This window comes from Pygocentrus nattereri, chromosome 12 (assembly GCF_015220715.1).
Source record: "Pygocentrus nattereri isolate fPygNat1 chromosome 12, fPygNat1.pri, whole genome shotgun sequence".
Classification (NCBI taxonomy): domain Eukaryota; kingdom Metazoa; phylum Chordata; class Actinopteri; order Characiformes; family Serrasalmidae; genus Pygocentrus; species Pygocentrus nattereri.
In genome coordinates, this window is record NC_051222.1 from 30461497 (window position 1) to 30479259 (window position 17763).

Sequence of the window (17763 nt, forward strand, 5' to 3'; positions counted from 1 at the left end):
GGGGCTCCGTACTATTATGTTGTGGCCACAGATTAGTTTTATTTTTATGGGATATCACCAGCAGCACTGAGCAAGACATGGGAATGAGATCCTAACGCGTGGGCCAGTCGTGGGCCGGAGGTTAGGGAACCAGCCCTGTAACCGGAAGGTTGCCGGTTTGAGCCCCTCGGCTGACAGTCGACAGTCCATGACTGAGGTGTCTTTGACACCTAACCCCCAATCGCTCCCTGGGCGCCGTGCATTGGGCTGCCCACCGCTCCAGGCAAGTGTTCTCACTGCCCCCTAGTGTGTGTGTGTGTGTGTGTGTGTGTGTGTGTGTTTCACTTCACGGATGGGTTAAATGCGGAGGTGGAATTCCCCCGTTTGTGTAGTAAATTAGTAAGGCATCATCTCGTTCCCATGCTATGCTAAGTTGTGGCCACAACTTAATTATCTCATTCCAACATCTTACTAAGTCGTGGCCATGCATTATGTTTATTTATACAGGATGTCACCAGCAGGGTTCTGTAATAGATAAATATGGATTAATATATATTTTTAATAAAACAGGAACGTTTGAACCGCTGTGACTGCGCTGACGTCACTGAATGACACCGTTTGAAAGTTGTGTGTTAAATGAACGCACTTTTTAAAGAGTGAGTCAACACCTAACTACTTTATTTACATTTACTTTACGTTACTTTACTTACATTTATACCAGCTGCTTTATTCTTTTAGCTGTACATTGTGTTTATTTGTACTTTCATTTTTCAGGACCTGCTCTCCCATCGCGATAATGTTATATATTTTATTTGCAAAGCGAAAGGAACGTCTTTCCTCTGCGTCAGACGGTAACAGCTGGATTTAATACATTTATTCCTTTTAAAGTTACAAATCCACGAGTCTCTCTATCTCACAGCGCGAGGTAAAACCTGTCGTACATGTCAAAACTACATTTCCCATAATGCGTTTCACCCAGACGCGTATGAGTGACGTAGGTGATTTGCGCCGAGCGCCGCGCGGTAAAGTAAACGTTGGGAGTGCTTCGCGTTTCTCCGTCGGAGGATTTCGGTGTTTGGATCGAGTCGCTGAGGCTGCGGGAGGAAATGTTCAGCACCCCGCGAGGAACCCCGGGGTCAGGCCGGCGGCAGGGCCCGAGAACCGGCGGCAGGAAGAGTCTGAGCGGAGCGAGCCTGCTGTTTTCACCCAGGAGGGGCTCACTCACGGCGGGGTAAACCAACCTCACACACGGGGGGGTAAACTAACCTCACACACGGGGGGTAAACTAACCTCACACACGGGGGGTAAACTAACCTCACTCACGGCGGGGTAAACTAACCTCACACACGGGGGGGTAAACTAACCTCACACACGGGGGGTAAACTAACCTCACTCACGGCGGGGTAAACCAACCTCACACACGGGGGGGTAAACTAACCTCACACACGGGGGGGTAAACTAACCTCACACACGGCGGGGTAAACTAACCTCACACACGGGGGGGTAAACTAACCTCACACACGGGGGGGGGGGGGTAAACTAACCTCACACACGGGGGGGTAAACTAACCTCACACACGGGGGGGGGGGGGGGGGGGGTAAACTAACCTCACACACGGGGGGGTAAACTAACCTCACACACGGGGGGGTAAACTAACCTCACACACGGGGGGGGGGGGGTAAACTAACCTCACACACGGGGGGGGGGGGGGGTAAACTAACCTCACACACGGGGGGGGGGGGGGTAAACTAACCTCACACACGGGGGGGGGGGGTAAACTAACCTCACACACGGGGGGGTAAACTAACCTCACACACGGGGGGGGGGGTAAACTAACCTCACACACGGGGGGGGGGGGGGGTAAACTAACCTCACACACGGGGGGGTAAACTAACCTCACACACGGGGGGGGGGGTAAACTAACCTCACACACGGCGGGGTAAACTAACCTCACACACGGCGGGGTAAACTAACCTCACACACGGGGGGGTAAACTAACCTCACACACGGCGGGGTAAACTAACCTCACACACGGGGGGGTAAACTAACCTCACACACGGGGGGTAAACTAACCTCACACACGGCGGGGTAAACTAACCTCACACACGGGGGGTAAACTAACCTCACACACGGGGGGTAAACTAACCTCACACACGGCGGGGTAAACTAACCTCACACACGGGGGGTAAACTAACCTCACACACGGGGGGGTAAACTAACCTCACACACGGGGGGGTAAACTAACCTCACACACGGGGGGTAAACTAACCTCACACACGGGGGGGGGGTAAACTAACCTCACACACGGGGGGTAAACTAACCTCACACACCGGTACCGCACGGTTACCTAACCTCACACACGGCGGGGTCAACTAACCTCACACACGGGGGGGGGGGGTAAACTAACCTCACACACGGGGGGGGGGGGGTAAACTAACCTCACACACGGGGGGGGGGGGGTAAACTAACCTCACACACGGGGGGGTAAACTAACCTCACACACGGGGGGGGGGGGGGGGGGGGGGTAAACTAACCTCACACACGGGGGGGTAAACTAACCTCACACACGGGGGGGGGGGGGTAAACTAACCTCACACACGGGGGGGGGGGGGGTAAACTAACCTCACACACGGGGGGGGGGGGGGGTAAACTAACCTCACACACGGGGGGGGGGGGTAAACTAACCTCACACACGGGGGGGTAAACTAACCTCACACACGGGGGGGGGGGGGGTAAACTAACCTCACACACGGGGGGGTAAACTAACCTCACACACGGGGGGGGGGGTAAACTAACCTCACACACGGCGGGGTAAACTAACCTCACACACGGCGGGGTAAACTAACCTCACACACGGGGGGGGTAAACTAACCTCACACACGGGGGGGGGTAAACTAACCTCACACACGGCGGGGTAAACTAACCTCACACACGGCGGGGTAAACTAACCTCACACACGGGGGGGGTAAACTAACCTCACACACGGGGGGGGTAAACTAACCTCACACACGGGGGGGGTAAACTAACCTCACACACGGGGGGGTAAACTAACCTCACACACGGGGGGGTAAACTAACCTCACACACGGGGGGGGTAAACTAACCTCACACACCGGTACCGCACGATTACCTAACCTCACACACGGCGGGGTCAACTAACCTCACACACGGGGGGTAAACTAACCTGGACATTTGGACATGTTAAGATCGTAGAACAAATAGGTCTTTATTTAATTTATTTATATATATAAGCTCATGTTCAGACGACTGATCTACTCATCAGAGGCTTTTGCCCAAACTGCTGGATCATGACGTAGTAGACGGTTTCTTTGGCCATATTTCATCTCGTGTGATGCAGGAACAGTTTGCCAGAGTATGACTCATTCGTTTACCTGGCCGTTTCCATGCTAGACAATAAGCAATAACAGAACATACAATTGCTGCTCCTTCAAATGGCCTGAACCAATTACAGTGCGACTCAGCAGTATTTCAAAAGATCCTTTGTCTTCGTCTTAGACGATCATAAGCTTCTTTAAAGCTATTTATCTTGGCAGTAAGTGCGTTTTTGCTGGTAAGAACGCTGAATAATATTTGACTTCATACAAGTAAAGATAAATACTGTAAAACGTAACATCGTTTTCATAACCTCACCGCTGCTCCTGGGGTTGGGCAGGCACTATGACAAATATCACATCGCCATGCTTACAGACACTTTCATGGTATTTCATATGTATTAAAATGTTTTGACACATTTAAAAACGTCTGATGAATCTAATTAAACAGGATAAATTATGTTTAACCTCCAGCGGCTACTGATGGGTTTGTGTGTTGAAATGTGCTGCAGCAGGGGGACTCCCACCCGAGTTCAGAACTATGCTACGGTGGACTCTGTTCATTTCGACGTGCAGACGTTTGGATCGTCTCTGCCGGTTAAAGTGATGGAAGCCCTTACGGTGGCAGAAGGTATGGAGGAATGATGGAAGATCTCCAGTAGGGCTGTTTAGTCTTCCGTTAGGCTTAATGAATAGTAAACGTGGCTGGTGGTGACGTGGTGCTGTATGGTTAATGGCTTGTGTATGTTTGATGTTGTGCTGCAGCTGATGATCAGATCTCCGTGAAGGTGGAGGAATCTGGCTGGGCCTGGATGGTGTGTGGAGAGAGGCTGATCATTTGGAAGATCTGTCAGACTCCAGTTGCAAAGGTACGCCGAGACGAATGGGGTAAAACGAAGAGGGGCAGTGTTCAAAAGTTAAGCGTTCGTATCCTACATTTTCCCTGCGTTTAGTTTTTTCGTCTGTGGTACACTTAGAAGGTTTGTGTGGGTTTTGCATACAAAAAAAAAAACACCCTTTAGAATTAACCAGGATGGTTTTGGTCACTCTGCCTGTAAGACAGATAAATGTCTATCTGTTCTGATTTGTCCTGTATTGTGTCTCATTCAAAAAGCAGTCTAGGCTGAAACGCTCCCTGTAACTTCAGTATTGATGGGCAGACCTAATTGTTCTTTATGGCCGCACAATAATTCAGGGCCATTAAATGTTTGAAGTTTAGTGAAATGTCCACTTTTTATATTCTCAAACACACAAACGCATGTTCTCAAAGGAATCCAGGTGTTGAGATTTGTCCATAAATCTTATGAACATCTAAATTAAGCATTAAACTAAGCAATAGAAGTAGTAGTAGATAATCACAGCCATGATATTTTTCATGATTATGTTCAATATGGCCAAAAGTATGTGGACATCTGACCATCACACCTAAATGAGCTGGATGGACATCCCTTTTTAAAACCATGTTCAGTAGTATGAAGTTGCTCCCCCCTTGTGGTTATAACAGCCTTCTCTCTTCTGGGAAGGCTTTCCACAAGATTTTGGAGTGTGTCTGGGCGAATTCTTAAATGCTCTTCGGCACTCTGCAGCCCTGCTCTGTGAGTTTATGTGGGATACCACCTTGTAGCTGAACTGTTGTTGATCCAAGATGCTTCCAGTTCAGACTGCACTTACAGTTGACTGGGGCAGATCTAGCAGTGCCTACATTTCGCAAACTGACTTGGGGCAGAGGTGGATTTCTATGTTTGAAGTCCTTCTTGAGTACAACTCCTTGTACTGCCAGTATTCAATCTATGGAGATTGCAGAGCTACTGTATGTGCTGGATTTTATACACCTTTTAGCAAAGACTGTGGTGGAAACAATATTTTGGTGGTGGAAACAATATTTTGGTCTTATAATTGGTGTAATTGAATGTTCTTTTGCTGTTCTACAACATTTTTGCAAAGTAATAATTGAGTTTGATATCAGTTTTTTATATTAGCTCTGTCTATAGTGGCATGTTGCACCCTACTTGCAGCTGGAACAAAGTCTTGCATATTAATTTTATAACTGTCTGTTGAAACCATTTGGATTGTATTCATATTTTGTGCATTCTCTGTCTCTCTCTACATCCACAAATGTAGCTGTCTGTGTGTAAGGAACTCCAGTTGGCCCCCAGTGAGTATGCTTACAGTGCTGACCTCATCTCCATCAGCTCCTCTGCCCCACTGGAGTCAGCCTCTGTGCAGGTACCATCAACTCTATACAAAACCTGCAACTTGCTTGGTGCTGACATACAGTTGAATGCAACAATTTGGGCACCCCTGGCCAAATTACGTATATTATTGTTTAAACACGTGTGCAGCATCTTTGTATTTATGCAAAATATATTCTATATTATATATATTTTAATTGACTTGGTAGGAGTTTTCCAGAGTATAATGAATTCTCTTTTCAAACCTTGTGCTAACAGTTAACAAGCACGGGCTCCTCTAAACAAATGGCTCAGGAAACGTAAGCCACCTGATGCCTACAGGGCAGGAGGAGACTATAAAATATATGAAAATGCGTCTCGCAATTTCCACTGTGCAAAATGTCATTAAGAAACAGCAGTCAAGGGGAACTATGGGAAGTCAAGGCGAGATATCGAAGACCAAGAAGAGCCAGCCTAAGATCAGCACTCTTACATGAATATGTAAAGGCCATTGTTGTTGATTTAAATGTGTTGAAGTTAAATGGTTTTGGTTCTTAAATTCTCAGGATTTTATGTAAAAGTTTTTTGTTTATTCTTGATCTATCTTTATCTGTGTCCTTTTTTTTTTTCTTCATGATTGCTGCAGTCGGTGTACGTGTTGGCAGTGTCTCCGGAAGGTTTGGCCCGGTTCTGGCCAAGTCTGGCCCATGAGGGGACGTACACGGAGACGCCCATTGACCTGGGAGGACTTTGTAACTATGTCACTGCGGTCAGGGTGAGGAATGTGCCTGACAGACGGGCTGAAGAAAGCTATATGAATAAATCTACAATGTATATGTATTTAAGTTATTTGTTAATATTTGCAAAGGACAAAGGCATAGAGGGCGAGAGCGCTCGTACAAAATACACCACCATGATGTTTTCACCTGCAAAAACTGAGAATAACAGAAGCCGATACATTACTCAAGATTTTGGCAGCTGTTTTCGATACATGAAACAAACATTTGTGAACTGACTTCAGGGAGAAAAATAAAATGCAAGAATAATGTATTATATGGGTCCTTTAAATTTCAAACAAACAATGAGACTTTCCTCTTTTTTTTTTTCCTCTGTTGTTCACTCGTGGTTTTATTTAATTATTTTTTAATTTCTTCATTTATTTCTGTTTTACTTTTCCCCTCTCTTCTGTCTCAGGGTGGGAGTTTTGTGGTCTCTTCATACCGTGGGCAGCTGTTGCGTGTGTGTCCGGATGGTTCTGGAAAGCTCCTCCAGAGGGCGCTGCAGCAGGGGCAGGGAATGCTGTCCGGAATCGGTCGCCGTGTCTCCAGCCTGTTTGGCATCCGTGGACCTCCAGCCGACACAACTGTAAGCACCACTTGTTTTATATCGACTGTCATCATAGTTGAAAGTAGTAGTTGATGGTTTGTCTGATTGCTGTTTGGGGTGTCAGGAAGCAAGCAGATCAATTCAGCCTTTCAGAAGATCCACAAATCTCAGAGTGGCTGAACTGTACATTTATTTATATACATATATATATATGGGGGGCGGCACGGTGGCGTGGTGGGTAGCGCTGTCGCCTCACAGCAAGGAGGGCCTGGGTTCCATTCCCCGGCTGGGTGACCGGGGTTCTCTCTGTGTGGAGTTTGCATGTTCTCCCCGTGTCTGCGTGGGTTTCCTCCCACAGTCCAAAGACATGCAGTCAGGCCAATTGGATGTGCTAAATTGCCCCTAGGTGTGACTGTGTGAGTGTGTGAGTGTATGTGTGTCCGCCCTACGATGGACTGGCGACCTGTCCAGGGCGTATCCTGCCTTCCGCCCGAAGACTGCTGGGATAGGCTCCAGCACCCACCCCCCCCCGCCCCCCTGCGACCCTGACGGAGATATATATATATATATATGATACAAGGTTTTGTTCTGACAACAATTTGTTCCTACACAAACACACTATATTACAAAAGTATTCAGTCACCCATCCCGATCATTGAATTCAGGTGTTCCAATCACTTCCATGGCCACAGGTGTATAAAGCCGAGCCCCTAGGCCTGCAGACTGCTTCTACAGACATTAGTGAAAGAATGGGTCGCTCTCAGGAGCTCAGTGAATTCCAGCGTGGTACCGTGATCGGACGCCACCTGTGGAACAAGTCCAGTCGTGAAACTTCCTCACTTCTAAATATTCCACAGTCAGAGTGGTAGTGATTGGGAACAACAGCAACTCAGAATGGGTTTCCATGGCCGAGCAGCTGCATCCAAGCCTTACATCACCAAGCACAATGCAAAGCGTGGAATGCAGTGGTGGATTCTAGAGCAGTTGTTGTCCTGCCTTCCACCCGATGACAGCTAGGATAGGCTTCAGCACCCCCACGTGACCCTCAGGAAGAGTGTGTGTGTGTGTGTGTGTGTGTGTGTGTGTGTGTGTGTGTGTGTGTGTGTGTGTGTGTGTGTGTGTGTGTGTGTGATAACTCTGTTTGATGCATAAAGCCAATTCTATACTTTTGTGGGGCCAAGAAAAGGAAAAATCTTGAGAATACAAATGGCACATTCCTGTGATCTTTGTTCCTATGGACTTCTCATCATTCTCTCTCCCTCTCCCAGGTGCACAGTGTGTTGTGGGTAAAGGACTCAGGTTGTCTCTACACTCTCAGTACCTGCGGGCTGAGCAAGTGGGAAGTCGGGGACAGTGTGGAGGTTCAGGTGCTGAGCTGGAATGCCTGTCCCAGTCTTGCCGACAGCATCGCAGATGCCATCTGGGTGAGAAATGCTACTCAGCAACTTCAATCTTCCAGTTGTTCTGGAAAAAATATGTATTTTATGTTTATAAGCAATTTTGTCCAACCTTTCTGACTATACTAAAATCCTAAAAGTTCTACAGCCATTAAAGGCATGGAATCACTCGTCATTCATGGTTTCTATTTTACGCAGCTACATTTTGGTATTACAGCACAATAAATTGAATTATGCAGTGAAGTATTAAATATTATAAAATGAACTCCAAAAGGGTCTTATAAAATGTTTTATTCAGATGTTTCAAATACTCGTTTCGTAAATTCCAGGTTGTTAAAATGTTAATATCACTTGGATCAACATGTTAATATTGTCATTTTTAAATGAATTATTTATCAATCTGTCAATATCTGTCTATTTTCTCTCTTGAGATTTGACCATTTTTATTGTGCAGATCATACAGCTGCACATTTTATACATTCGTCTGTCAACATGTTGGTTTTGTATTATTAAAACCATTGATTCCAAATATTTAAGTGATGGTTTAACCCTTCTGAGAAAAATACATCAACATGCAAATCACCTAAAACTTAGATAATCATATCAGAGTTACACCTCAGAACTAAAGACCATGTGAAGACTATTAAAACCGGATTATTGTTTTTTTTGTGTGTCCCAGGGTTCGGAGAGTAACTATGCTGAGATGAAGGAAGGAGTGAACGTGTCCTATCTGGACATGCAGCTTAGCCAGTGAGTAGCTCTGTGCTCATTTAATGAAACGGTTCAACCCAAAATGCTAATATGACTATCAGAGAATAAAAGCCAGCAAAAACAGTGAGCATGCAGCTGACAAGGAAAGCTACTTAAACCAGTGAATAACACTGAGTAGCCAATATATTGGAAACGTATATAATATATATATTGACTGATTAGCCACATCCTACACTGTCACTACCATGTCAGTTTTACTGCTTAGCTGAGAATAATCACACGCACAATATCTGGTCAGCAGTCGTCCTGTGGTGGTCTCTCTCAGTAATGAATGGGTTGGAGAGGGCTGATGAATTGTGCAGCTATGCTGCTGTTAGTAACTGAAAAACTAAGGTAGAAGTGAGCGGTATACTGGTGCATCCTTTATACTGGTTGAAATGATATCATTATGCCAGTAATAAACAAAAAGTAACGTTACTCCATGTAACTAAGTGGCAGGGATGTTTCAGTCCCATTTCAAATGAAAACGAAAAGGTAGCAGCCACTCAATCACCTCCTGTCTAGTCTGCTTCATCTAAAGTAGTCCACTTTGTTTTCGAAGCAACAGGGATAAAGGAATTTCTGATCTTTTGGGGTAAGTCTTTGCCCTTCATGGATACCAGCGTGATGATTGCTGAGGAGCCGTCTGAGCTGTGTCCGGCTAGAAGCCATGGACCTGCTGGGCCTGAATGACTTATAATTTCTAACTTTATGCAGTGTCTGATGACCAGAGATGTGAGTGAGTGTGACACGTGTAAGACAAATGAAATTGCCTTCTTGTTCAAATTTACCGTTCCATCTTAAATGGTGCAGAAGTTACATCCAGGTGCCAGAATTTAACTGCTGTTCCTTTCTTTCCTTAATCCTACCTTTTCTTGCTCTCGCCCTTGCCCTCTCTCGCTCTTGCTCTCGCGCTCTCTGTCTCTCTCTCTCTGTCTCTCTCGCGCTCTCTCTCGCGCTCTCTCTCGCGCTCTCTCTCGCGCTCTCTCTCGCGCTCTCTCTCGCGCTCTCTCTCGCGCTCTCTCTCGCGCGCTCTCTCGCGCGCTCTCTCTCTGTCTCTCGCGCTCTCTCGCGCTCTCTCTCGCTTTCTCTCTCGCGCTCTCTCTCGCGCTCTCTCGCGCTCTCTCTCGCACTCTCGCTCTCTCTCTCTGTCTCTCGCGCTCTTTCTCGCACTCTTTCTCTCGTGCTCTCTCTCTCTCTGTGTCTCTCGCGCTCTCTCGCTCTTGCTCTCGCCCTCTGACCTGCTCTTGCTCTCTCGCGCTCTCGCTTTTCTGTTTCTCTCAATTTTTTTTATCTGCCTTTCAATCTGTTTCTCCCTTTCTCTTTTTTTTCCTCTCTCTCTATCTAATAAGAAGCCAGTGTCATCTTTGTAAAAAAAAAAATTGACACCACATTTAGCACCATTTTTGCACGGTCTGTCTAGCCACGTTTACATGCAGCCTGATAATCTGTAAATAATCCAACTAATAGCTAAATCCGAATGGAATGCATCCATGTATGCACCCCCAGGCGGAATAATCTTGTCCAGTTCAACCCATACGGAATGCAGTTTGTCCTATTGAGGGTGGGTAATCCTGTAAATAATCCATTAAATAGAACAGTAATATACACGTAAATGCCGGTATCTGATTACGCTCCTAATCGGAAAGTTTAAGTACGTTCTGCATGTTCGTTGTCATAATGTTCAGCATGGCGGAGCAGAAACTGGTCTGCAGAGGACACGAAGTTTATGATCTGATCTTTAAAGGACGGCGGTGGGACAGACGTCTATCTTATGTGTCTCAGAACACGACGTCTTCCTCTCTGCCTTCTTTAATAAGTACATCTGAAGGACGTTTTCCTGAGTCTTTTTTAAAGCAGTTAAAAACACAAGCACTGCTCACTGCTGCTCATCTCACTCTGACTGGACTCACGTGATGCTCGTTGGCAAGGTGACGTCTACACGAAGTGGTTCTCTATGCATGGACGTAATTTTGGATCAGGTTACTTGTAGTTGAGCGTGTAAACAAAGATTTTGTATCAGATTATTGTAGATTGAGAAGAAACACCTCAGTCTTAATTTATAATCAGAACGTATTCAGTCGGTTTGGCAAAGATCTTGGCATGTAAACACACTGATTAGCGTAGATTTTATCTGTATATTGTTTTGTTTTTACTCTTTTGCGCCCTAAAAGTTTTTGATTTAGTTTGTTTGTTAAAAATGGCTCTGAATAGACATCCCAGAATAATCAACCACCCGCACAAAGTGTTTACCAAAGCAGCTAAAATAATTGTGTGTGTGTATAAACTCTGATATAAATATTTGGCCACACTGCCTACTGTTACTGTATGGTGCATAGTTCTAATAAACTGGCCAGCGTGTGAGTGACTGAGAGATGAGTACTGGCTTTATCAGTTAGACAGGATTGCTGTTTGTTGCGAGCCACAGTTGATGTGCTGATGTTTTTGTGTTGTGTTTCTTTTTCAGTGCTGGTTTGGTGGTTCTAGCTGCAGCATGGCATCCTGCTGATACTCCATGTTTGGCCTATTTCTGCCTGGTGACACTGCCAGATACCGCAGGACCTGCCTCAAGTGAGCTCTCCGTAGAGGTCACTAAATACAACCCCCCCTTTCAGGTAACGGAGACCTTCAGCTGTAATGCGTCTGTGCAGTCTTTAATATATCAGTGTGAACTGTTGCTGTAAATGAAAGACTGATGGAGATGAAGGAGAGAGCTGTAGGGTTGGGTATCGGCTTAGTTCATTTCCCTTCAAAACCACTCAAGCCAAGTCCCTACCCCTCTATCTCTGTCACTCTCGTCACCTTTTCTGTCTCTTTCTTTCTGTCTCGTTTACTTCTCTCGCCTTATCTCTCTTTCTTGTTCACTGTCTCTTCTCTCTTTCTCTCGCCGTTTCTTTCTCTCTTTTTGATCCTGTCTTTCTCTCTTGTACGCTTTATTACCTCTTCTCTCTTTCTGTCTCTCTTGCTCTTATGTCTCTCAATTTCTTTCTCTTTCTTTCTCTCTCTCATTACTTCTCTCACCTTAAATCTTTCTCTTTCTTGATCATTCTCTTCTCTCTCTTTTTGTTCCTGTCTTGCTCTCATACTCCTTGTTGCACTTTTCCTCTGTTTCTGTCTCACTCTTGCTCTTCTGTCTCTCTCAATTTCTTTTATTTCTCTTTCCCTATTTCTTTCTTTCCTTCTTTTTCTCCTCCTTCTCTCTCTCTCTCTCTCTCTCTCTCTCTCTCTCTCTCTCTCTCTCCTTTGTTTCATGCTGCCTTTCTTACACTCTTCTCTTTTTTTCCCCATTTTGTCTGTCTTTCATTGTCCATTTCTTTTTTTTGCTCTCAATGTTCCCGTCTTTCTTTCCTTCTCTCTCTCTCTCTCTCTCTCCCTCCCTCTTTCCCATTTTAGAGTGAGGAGGAGCTTCATAAGACCCGGTTGGTGTTGCCGTTGGCGACCAGTCCGGCAACATATCTTTATAATGAAGAGCTGGTGTTTGCCTGCACCACTGGAACCGGCCGCAGCGGACTTCCTGAAGAAAAACTGGCCTTCAGCTCTCCTGGTATGAAGACTGGAAGCTCATATGAACCCTGTTTAAAATATGAAGTGTTTTAATGTTTTTATAACGATGGTTTTCAAATGTAATGTTGGTGTTGTGTGTCAACATTGTAAGTATAATCCGGTAAGTGCAGAAAATCAGATTTTGTCGATAATCGGATTAACACGTTTATATGCACTTGAGTAATCAGATTATGGGAAACTCCCGGCCTACATGAGTCAGACAGTAATCAGACTTCTGCTCTGCAACCAGCCAATAGACTCACAGAAGTCGTCGCTCCAAAAGTGATTTGCTGCGTCTCGCGAAGGCACTGCTTGCTTATTTACAGTAACATGGTCTGTTTCACTCATGCACAGACAAAGAAATCTGAGTAAGAGTTTACGTGCACTGAGAAATCTGATTACTGAGCTAATATCCAGCTCTTTATCAGATTTCTTACTCGGATTTCTAGACCTTACTCCGATCTAAGAAATCGAGTGTGCAGAGTGTGATGTTTGCATGACCATTTGAATAATCAGATAACTGCAGGAATCCAATTATGATCGGGTTACTAAATGCATGTTAACACAAAAGTGTACCATTCACTCCCTGGTCTCGAGTCCATAAACAGAAGCTGCAAAAACAGCCAGCTTTGAATTCATCGTGGTTGAGATGTTCAACATGTTTCCATGTGACCACCCACTGGCATTGAAGTGATATGGAGTGTTGTTTCTGCAATAACAACAGTTATTGTAATAACTATGTCAGGAAAATCCATTAAACGTTGTGCTGTATCTGGCTGTCGGGGAGTAAATGGATTATTGCCTTCCAAATCAGCCGCACCCCTGAAAGGAGCAGATGAACAGAGACTGCTCCCTTTGCTGCTTTTTGTAGGAGGCACCATATCAGTCAGTCAGAGCAGAGGTCATTTACATACACCGGTCTTTAAGACACAGTAATAAAAACAGCCTGTTTAATTCTAAAGGATGAAACGAGGTTTTTTTGGTCACATATTCACAAATTATGACAAACTAAGCCACAAGAACATAAATGAGATTAGTAGCCATACATATTTGGCCAGTCTGTTCTATGGTCAGTAATATAACCGATGATTAGTTAGTCACCGTTTATTTGGTCTGGTTCTTGTGTGTTTCTCTCAACTGTCCATGTTAAGTTGACCGGCAGTATTGTCCTTTGCCCCTCATAGGCGACCGTATCCGTGGCGGCGGCGTGTGTGCCAACCTGCCCGTGTTTTTCTCCCAGAATAACGGCCTGGTGGCTGTGGTGGCCCGAGAGAGCGCCTCCATCCTGCCTGAGAACATGGAGGAGTCCCTCTACACCTCGGTGGCTGGACCTGGACCTGGACCGGAGGTACAGATTACTGGAACTAGACCCTAAACCCAGACTGCAGGAGGGGAGGATTAGGATTAAACTAAGATTAGTAGGTCAGTGATTAAAGATTAAGGTGTTATTCATGGTCATGTTCCGTTTTGTGCTTTGCAGGGGACTCCGTTGGAGACGCCACCCAAAATGGACACAGTGGCACAAGAGGACAAAACCAAACTGCTAAAACAAGCATTCCTGCAGTTCTGCAGGTGAGCAGCCTTTTCATTTTTGATGTACATTCTGTTTACGTTATAATTATTTACATGTAATTAAATAAATAATTCTATGTACGAGGATGTAATCATTATCTTTTACATTCAGTGTTGACTAGAGCTGCAAAAAAAGTTGATATTATTTCGATATCAGGTGATTTATGTGAATTAAATGACTAATAATTGAGGAATCAGTGCAGATGTTTGTAAGTAATAAGCAGTGGAAAAAAATAAGTGCAGCAGTTAAATCCTGGCTTCTGTACAGGTGCTGGTCAACGAATTAGAATAATTTGAAATAGTGCAATCATGAAATTCTTTGAATGCATTTTTTGTGCAGAAAGCAAATCAGGTGTTCACCGCACCTGTCCTACTCCTTAGACTAATCACAGAACTCGTTACCTGTAGAAAATTTGCTCAGCTGAGCTTTCCAAAAGGCCCATTTAGGCCATTTAACTGTGACACTGTTGTTTTATTGAATTAGAATAATGGAGAAACCGTTTCATTGAATTAGAATAATTTTTATTATAATTACAATCATCACTTTCTCAGTATTTTGTGGCTGCCCCCTTGGCTTGTATGACTGCCTGAAGTCTCCGCGGCATCGATTTGACCAGCTTGTCGCAAGTTTCCGCACTCACAGCTTCCCAGGCAGTGGCGATGTTCTGCTTCAGTTGGTCCAGCGTAGTAGGCTTTCTGTCGCGAATTTTCCGCTTGACGATGGCCCAAAGGTTTTCAATGACATTGAGGTCAGGCGAGTTGGCCGGCCATGCCAAAACTTCAAGCTGTTTTTTAGTGAACCAATCTTTGGTCGACTTTGCCGCATGAGCCGGTGCAAGATCCTGTTGAAATATGAAGTCTTCTTCGCCGAACCGTTCCTCAACAGTCGGAATCAGGAACGTTTCCAGAATATCTTGATATACGGCAGCATTGACAGTCTTCTTGAGGAAGCAGAGTTTCCCTACACCTCGAGCGGACATGCATCCCCAGACCATAACGCTCTGGGGAAACTTGACGGATCTTTTCACGCACTCGTGGTTGTAGGTTTCGCCACCACGACGCCAGACACGAGGACCTTGGTCACCGAAGGAGATGCAGAAGCGTGATTCGTCACTGAAGACCACTTTCTGCCAGTCTTCAGCAGTCCACTCGCTGTGTTCTTTGGCCCACTTCAGCCGTTTCTCCATTTGTTTCTTGTTCAGCATCGGTTTTACTGCTGGAACGCGAGATTTGAAGCCGAGTTCGCGCAGACGACGGTAAGTGGTTGATCTGGAGACGTCAGCGCCGGTCTGCTTGTTCCACAAGTCGGTGAGCTCGGAAGTGGACTTGAACCGGTTGCTGACTGCGATCTTTCTCAGCTGCTTGTTGTCGCGAGCAGAAGGTTTTCGGACGCCGGAACAGTTGGTGCGCTTGCTGCAGTTTTTCTTGAGAGCTTTGCAGACGGAAGACTGGCTGATGCCGAGCTGCTCAGCAATTTTAGTTTGGGTCAAGCCTTGTTGGCGAAGGGCTTGAATTTGAGCCACTATTCCGGTTGAGAGGTCGCGCTGCTTACCCATGATTGATTTTACAACTTAGAAATTCTACTCAACCCTGACTTTATACTGCACAGTGAACACTCTTCACAGAAAACAAAAATTCGAGCATTTATTCTAATTCAATGAAACGGTTTCTCCATTATTCTAATTCAATAAAACAACAGTGTCACAGTTAAATGGCCTAAATGGGCCTTTTGGAAAGCTCAGCTGAGCAAATTTTCTACAGGTAACGAGTTCTGTGATTAGTCTAACGAGTAGGACAGGTGCGGTGAACACCTGATTTGCTTTCTGCACAAAAAATGCATTCAAAGAATTTCATGATTGCACTATTTCAAATTATTCTAATTCGTTGACCAGCACCTGTAGACCATTTAGGGAAGAATGGAAAGTTAGAAGAAAGCCAACCTCATCTTTGTCTGTTTACTTACTGCTTCAGGATAAACAGCAGCTTGTTTTCTCTTTCTGTAGTCAAAGGGTTTTTTGTGCATGTGGGTTGGTTGGTTTGTTTGTTTGTTTGTTTGTTTGTTTGTTTGTTTGGATATAAAAACATGTGGGAACAAGATCCTAATGCATGGCCATAACTTAGTAAGGCGTGGTAACGAGGTCACAGCTTACCCAGTTGTGGCCATGCATTGGGGTCTCGTTCCCATGCTTTGATTAGTCATTTCCACGACTTAATTATCTTGTTCCCACGCCTTACTAAGCCATGGCCATGCACTATTGTTATTCATGCAGGATGTCACCAGCGGGGATCTGTAGTGTACTGTCGTCAGACTAAGTATTTTATATCTAATTATGAAAATATGTTTGGTCTCGTTACTGCAACACACTGACAGCCGTCTAGGTTTTTCTGTTACTTATGTCGTGGAAATGTATTTAATAGTGTTGAAATATGACTTTTGAGCTTTTATGCTTAAGGATGATTCTAAATGTCACCGTGGCCGAGAGGTAGCGGGATTGTTTTGCCTCTCAGGAGATAAGGGGAAGGGACCTTGCTATGAGAACAGAAGCAGAGTGGGAAGATAGATGCAGCAAGGCAGTGGCGCCTAGCCACAAGGCTACGGGTCGAATCTGGATGTTTTGGCTTGGCTGCTTGCTGTGAACAGGTCGTATAAGATAAACATGTAGGAGAAGGATGTACGATTGAGAACAATGCTGACTAATGCTTACTGCCATGAAAGGAACGTAAGGGCGGGGGAACAACAGAAAGCTATAAGAAGCAAGACACACAGGGAAAGAGGTTAGGTAGGGGAGAGAGAATACATTTTTGTTATGATCACTTTTAATAAACTTGCTACTCACTCTTGATCCAGACTCAGAGACCTTCATTATTACTTGTCATCCAGCGATTTCCACCACACTTACATTACGTAATAATTTGGGGCAGTCATGGCTGGAGGTAAGGGAACTGGCCCTGTGACCGGAAGGTTGCGCAATGCGCTTTGATACTTTACCTACTAGACTAAAGTGTGCACTTCTAACGCTGCTGCACTGTTTTTAAATACTGTTAATTGTGCTAGCATGCAGGTGGGGAAGCTGCAGACAATCTGCAGTGGAAATCTCATCTGTTTAGATTTCAGCTTTCATTTGGTTTCAGTACAGCAACCAATGAAATAAAATCAAGGCAGTGTTCTCAAATATATTTGTTAATATGCTTTAAAAAATTATTTTTAGATTGTTTTCTTTGAATAACCCTGAATGGGTTATGATCTTTATCTCATTACAAACTGCTGGTTGAACCAATCACATTACAGCAACATGTCACTTTTTACTGTTTTACCTCAACACTGGATTCCTGTCCTTCCTTTCTGTAGACATGATCTGATTGGGGCCCAGAACATGACTGACGAGCTTTTCCCCACTGAGGGAGAAGCAGGGGCAGGGGAGTTGGACGCTGTGGTGACGCAGATTGACCTCGACCTGGTGGACGATTATCCTGCGTCTGACCCTCGCTGGGCCGAGTCTGTACCTGATGGTGAGAGATAGATGCTCAGTAACCTCCAGTAGAACCGATCATTTGGTTTCTGATAGTGTGACACACTGATATTTATGGCTGGGTAAAAAAAATGGGCACAATATAAAATTGCTACGATTTTGGGTTAACGATGGTTTATCATTTAAATATTAATATTTGTAACATCAGCCTATTCTTGGACAAA

General features: G+C 45.0%; 1 protein-coding gene across 1 annotated transcript in view; it reads left to right on the forward strand.

Moving 5' to 3' along the window:
* Positions 1-962: 962 nt before the first annotated feature.
* Positions 963-17763, forward strand: part of nup133 (nucleoporin 133) — a 30231-nt gene continuing 13430 nt past the window's right edge. The window contains exons 1-13 of the mRNA XM_017716487.2: positions 963-1210; positions 3823-3941; positions 4076-4179; positions 5432-5536; positions 6128-6256; positions 6676-6846; positions 8076-8231; positions 8884-8954; positions 11422-11569; positions 12348-12498; positions 13682-13845; positions 13978-14069; positions 17419-17579. Of these exons, the coding sequence (XP_017571976.2) occupies positions 1086-1210; positions 3823-3941; positions 4076-4179; positions 5432-5536; positions 6128-6256; positions 6676-6846; positions 8076-8231; positions 8884-8954; positions 11422-11569; positions 12348-12498; positions 13682-13845; positions 13978-14069; positions 17419-17579 (1696 nt within the window). The 5' untranslated portion in view covers positions 963-1085. The remainder of the gene's footprint in view (positions 1211-3822; positions 3942-4075; positions 4180-5431; positions 5537-6127; positions 6257-6675; positions 6847-8075; positions 8232-8883; positions 8955-11421; positions 11570-12347; positions 12499-13681; positions 13846-13977; positions 14070-17418; positions 17580-17763) is intronic.